This window comes from Monoraphidium neglectum (assembly GCF_000611645.1).
Source record: "Monoraphidium neglectum strain SAG 48.87 unplaced genomic scaffold scaffold03739, whole genome shotgun sequence".
Classification (NCBI taxonomy): Eukaryota; Viridiplantae; Chlorophyta; class Chlorophyceae; order Sphaeropleales; family Selenastraceae; genus Monoraphidium; species Monoraphidium neglectum.
This window is the reverse complement of record NW_014009890.1, coordinates 1-4916: the sequence shown is the minus strand read 5'-3', so window position 1 is coordinate 4916 and position 4916 is coordinate 1. Positions and strand designations below refer to the sequence as shown.

The 4916-nt window shown below is 65.7% G+C and overlaps 3 protein-coding genes across 3 annotated transcripts; 2 read left to right on the top strand and 1 right to left on the bottom strand.

Annotated features, from left to right (window-relative positions):
- Positions 1–231: 231 nt before the first annotated feature.
- MNEG_13294 (hypothetical protein) lies at positions 232–423 on the bottom strand (the record flags this gene model as incomplete). Its single annotated transcript, XM_014038236.1, has 1 exon — positions 232–423. A coding segment is annotated over one exon (192 nt), but the record flags the coding sequence as incomplete, so codon positions are not given.
- A 684-nt stretch (positions 424–1107) lies between these two features.
- On the top strand, positions 1108–2350 carry MNEG_13293 (hypothetical protein; the record flags this gene model as incomplete). Its single annotated transcript, XM_014038235.1, has 5 exons — positions 1108–1142; positions 1250–1373; positions 1564–1737; positions 1938–2090; positions 2285–2350. The coding sequence occupies 5 exons, from the start codon at positions 1108–1110 to the stop codon at positions 2348–2350; spliced, it is 552 nt and encodes a 183-aa protein (XP_013893689.1).
- A 1734-nt stretch (positions 2351–4084) lies between these two features.
- MNEG_13292 (hypothetical protein) lies at positions 4085–4754 on the top strand (the record flags this gene model as incomplete). Its single annotated transcript, XM_014038234.1, has 3 exons — positions 4085–4143; positions 4360–4689; positions 4751–4754. 3 exons carry the CDS (start codon positions 4085–4087, stop codon positions 4752–4754), a joined length of 393 nt encoding a protein of 130 aa, XP_013893688.1.
- Between the last annotated feature and the right edge of the window lie 162 nt (positions 4755–4916).

Genomic DNA, 4916 nt, shown 5'->3' with positions numbered 1-4916 from the left:
CGATGCTGTCGATGTCAGACTCGCCGCCCTGCAATGGCACAAGCAACGGCGTCAGCCTGTGCAAGAGCGGAGCGCCGAGGCCCGAAGGCCTAGGCGCCGCGTGCGCCCGCATGGGGCCGATGGCGGAGCGCATGGCCCCCACTGAGGGTTGCTCGAAAGCGGGCGCCGCTGCATTGGCTGTGGTGCGCGCATGCCGGAGTCCACGCACGCCGCGCCGCGTCCCGCTCGCACCCCTGCGAAGACGTAGCTGTTCGTGACGACCAACCGCCCCTCCGGATTCTGCGTGTGCAGCGCGCTGGGCGTGATGCACAAGATGCGCTTGTATCTGCCGCGCCATGAGTGCTTGACGACGACGTAGCGCGCGATGCAGTCGGGAGGCTTCAGCTCCGGGCGCGGCTTCAGCCCCGAAAGCAGTCGGTCCATGGTCGGTGAGCGTCACGCGCTGCTATCGAACGCTGCGCTTGAGCGCTTCGCACTATCGCGTCAATGCATTGAATCCCAGGCTTGTGCTCTGATGTTGCAGCTCAAAGTAGAGAACGTGTGCATGAGCTGGCTGATCTTGGATCGTTCAGGACAGGGGGTCAAAGGGTTGGTATCATATACATGAGCTTATGAAGCTAAGTATGTGGCAACGACTTCCGCTTCTGCCCTTCTCTGTCACGAAAGAGACTGGTGCCAACTGTAACCCGCTTTTGAGGCCGTCGTCGTACCAGCCTACCATGCAGTGGTTAACGTACGTTGAACGCAATTGGACAATTTAGCCGGTACGGTTTCCTTCGGGCAGATCACCCCTGCGCACATCACCGCAGTCCGCTTGGTAGGTCACAGGCAGCAAAAGAAGCAGCGTGTACCTCATACGTGTGTGTTGTGGGACTCTAGCTGTGGCTGTGGACAACTGCAGCAGGCCCTGCTGCGCGCTGCATGTGCCGCCGTCGTCGCGCTGTGCTTGCTAGCAAACACAGGCAATGCGCTAACCTGGGCGTCGTTTTGCTGAACGCAGGTCACACAGCACAACGTCTTGCCGTTTACGGAGCCGGCAGACCTTCTCCGCCAGCGTCACAAGGCACCCAGCGGCGCCAGGCGCACCTCCAAGGAGCACTCTTCAATATGGAGATGCACCACAAGCTGCGGCGCGACCCCACGTGGGATCCAAGGGGTTGCAACCTTTGCGGACAGGTAGATGTCTGGATTCGTGGTGTAGAACACAACGTTCAGTCGCAGCGGTGGCAACTTCAGGGGTGAAACGCAGCCGCAGCAGCAGAGGCAGCAGCAGCAACCGCAGCAGCAGCAGCAGCAGCTATAGCAGCAGCGGTAGGAGCAGCGGCAGCAGCGGCAGCAGCGGCAGCAGCGGCAGCAGCAGCAGCAGCAGCACGGTGGGGGACACAGGCAGGAAGTTTGAGGCATGCACCTTGCTCCTTCGCACTTTACTTTGATTCAAAGAGCGGTTTGATGGGCTCGTTGCGCATTTCTGAGTGTCGCCACCGCCGCTAGGGGGTTCACACATGCTAAACCCTCCACCATTCACCCCCCTTCCCTCCACCCTGCCACCTTGACCCGCCGCAGCTCGGCCACATGGCCGCCTTGTGCCCCAACGGCACCGTGAACTGGAAGCAGATCTACGGGGAGGAGGCATTCCTGATGCGGCCGCCCATCTACGAGAGCGACCTGCGTGAGAAGCGGAAGGCTCACGAGTTTGACCTGACTGACATTGAGAAGCGCGCACGGGACTTTGCGCAGGTGAGCGCGCCGTGGACCCATGGGCCTGTGTGGCAACAATGGCTGGTCTGTGGTGGGCAGGATGCCGAGGCGATGAGGCACCTGCAGCAGCCTGAAAGGCGGACTCTTGTATATACAGGTCCGTGCTCGGGCGGCTGTGCTTCTGCTCAGTTGTCTAGCCGACCCCATCGCGCGCACCGCTTTCCGTCCACCGCTCTCAGCGGCAGGCAGAGGTGTTGGCGCAGCAACCGGCGGTCGCCGCCCCAGCAGCGGCGGGCGCGGCGGCTGGTGGCGCTGCAGCGGCGGCGACGCCGGCGGGGGCGGCGCCGCAGTTGCCGCCTGACTGGGCTGTTGCTCACGACGCTGCGGGCAAGGTGCGTTCATTGGCCTGGCTGCAATTCAAGCCGAAGGGGCTGGATGGCGTTTGGAGAAAAGAGCCTCAGCGCTCGTCAGCACAGGCGCAGGAGCTGTGCAGCAGATTGTCTCTGGGCAACTTGGCCAAGGTCTGCGTTGCACGCGTCTGCGCACCAAACGTATTGCTCTTCCGTGCCTCTCCACTGCACCACAGCCGTACTACTGGAACAAGGCCACGCGCGTCACCACCTGGTCCTTGGAGGTTAGTGGGGGAACCTGACTGCCCGCAGGGCGCCGCTGACAACGGGTGACGGCGGCACGCTGGCTATGGGCGTGGGCCTGGTGTAATCTGCTGCGTTGCACAACACTTGTTCTCCCTGCACGTCACACGCCGCAGGAGGTCATGAAGTCAGCTCCTGCCCCGGCGGCAGCTGCAGGGCTGCCACCGGCAGCTGCGGCGGCAGCAGCCAGTGCGCCAGCCGAGGCTGCTGGGGGTGCGGCGCCCGTCTAGCTGCTCGCCGGCTGATTCCTCACGGGTTGATGTTGCCTTGTCCACGTGGGTGTGGATGGTGACAGTGTAAAGAGGAAGGAAAACAGGCAGCCTGCCCAGTGATGATCGGACACTCCCCTGTGGCGTTGGTGTGCCGGCGGGGAAGTGGTTGCGGATCGCGCACCACTGTAAAGTTTGTGATTGTGCGATCCAGAGAGACCACCTCAACATGCATATCACTGAACAAACAGGTGCCTCCATACAAGACTCCGCTCGGAATCCCATCGAAAGACCTTAGGTCGTGTCAGAACCACGTCGCAGCCCAACAATATTGAATATTTGAAGTTCTGTGTCAGTCGTGTTTTGGTTTGAGTCCTCTGTCAGCCAATCTTGTTGCTAGGCCCCTTCCGAGGGCGCCTCCCGCCGTTGCGCGCGCTCAGGAGGTAAAAGATAATAGCACATATCAGACTGGGGTGTTCAAGCTCGACACCGGCGGTCCAGGGCGGGGGTGACGCTCCAGACACACCGTAAGTCGTGCCACGGGGCGCCTGAAGCAGACGGCTTTGACACGCAGGGTTTATACCAGCGGCCCTGTAGCTATGGAGCGACTTAGCTCGGCCGCTGCCCCTCGCAGGCTGAGCAGACGCTACGATGTGAAAGGCCAGGCCGCGGCAGTGGGGCCCGCTAATGGCCAAGGTGGGTAGCGTTTCACGTGTGATCACCGGGCCATGCAGCGGCGATCTGCGGCCTTGCGACCATTGGTCATCGCGCACGGGCGCGCGCGCGCGCGCGCAGGCGCGCGCGCATGCGGCATGCAAAGTGGGCCAAGCAGGGTCATCTCCGTTCCTTCACTGCCCTGTACTGCGTCATAAGCAGGGCCCAAGGAGCCGGCGGCGGTGTTGACAGCAGTGTCTTGGCCAGGCGGCGCGGGCGCCGACGAGCAGGGCAACAATGCCGCGCCCGCCGAGCAGCGGCCGGCCGAGCCCGCCGCCGGCGGCTCGCAGCGCAAGAGTGCAGGCGACGCGAGCGGCGCTCCGGCGCCGTGCCGGAGGAGGCGCAGCCACACCGGCGGCGGCGCCGCCGGCGGCAGCCCGCCGGCGCCCAAAGTCGACCATCTCGGGCTCATAGCAACCTACGACGAGCTCGGCGGCGGCGGCAGCGACTCCCCAGAGTCCCAGACGCCCCGGTCGCCGCATGACAACCCTGAGTGGCGCGCGCCATCCAGGTGCTCGGGGCAGAGGTTGCGGGTGCCGTGCGACGCGGTTGCATGGCGGTGCTGCGTGTTGACCCTCTGCGGCGACAAAGTCTTACCGCGAAAGCCGCAGCCCGCGCGCCGCATGCTGCAGCGCCCGCCGCCCCTGGCCTCTCGCACCCGGCGCTCCACCGTGCCGCGCCCCCACCCAACAAACCCCCCATGGCAGGAAGGAGTCTGGCGGGGCCGCGGGTGAGCCGCGGGCGCGGCCCGCGCGGCGGCCTGCGCAGCGCGCGCCCAGCGGGCTGCGCGCGTCGTTGATGCAGGACTCTATGACAGAGTCCACCCTCACGGGTACCTGCTCCAGCGGCAACGAGTCGCCGCGCAAGAGGTGCGGGGCCATGCGGGCGCGAACACAGCCCCTGTGCGCATGAGCCGGGGGGGCCGTGGCCGGCAGCCGGTGCCCGCGGCTAGCCGTCATGCATGCATGGGCGCAGTGCGCCGCCGCAGACGCGTGCTCAGAGCGCTCGGGGCAGATTCCGCCCTGTGTCGTGCGCACCCGCCGCACCCGGCCGCCGCGCCCGCCCCCGCGCCGCCGCTGCCGCAGGACGCCCAGCGGCAGCACCGTGGAGGAGGCCGGCGCGGTCGACAACACCAACAGCGCAAACAACAGCGCGGCAAACAACACCAGCGCCGGCAGCGCGGTGCACATGCGCGCCGTCGCGGGCGTCGTGGTCAGCGGCGACCAGGACAGCGTCCTCGGCTGGCGCACCCGCACCAACGGCGGCGGCAGCTGCTCGCTGGACGGCGCGTCGGACGTCGGCAACAGCCAGCTCGGCGCCGCGTCCGCGCGCGGCAGCTTCGACTCGCGGCGCCACATGAGCCTGCAGCAGCTGCAGAAGGCGATCAAGAGCATCATGCTTACGGATGGGGAGATGTATGCGAAGCTGCAGGCCGGGCTGCAGGGCATCGGCAGCCTCGCGCGGGAAACGACGCAGCTGACGGTCAACCGAGACGTGACCGGCGCGACGTGCATCAACCAGTACGTGGTGGTGAAGACGCTGGGGCGTGGGAGCTACGGGAAGGTGAAGCTGTGTTTGAACACGCTGGACGGACAGCTGTACGCGATCAAGGTGGGCGGTGGACGGGGGGCGGGGCGCGGGT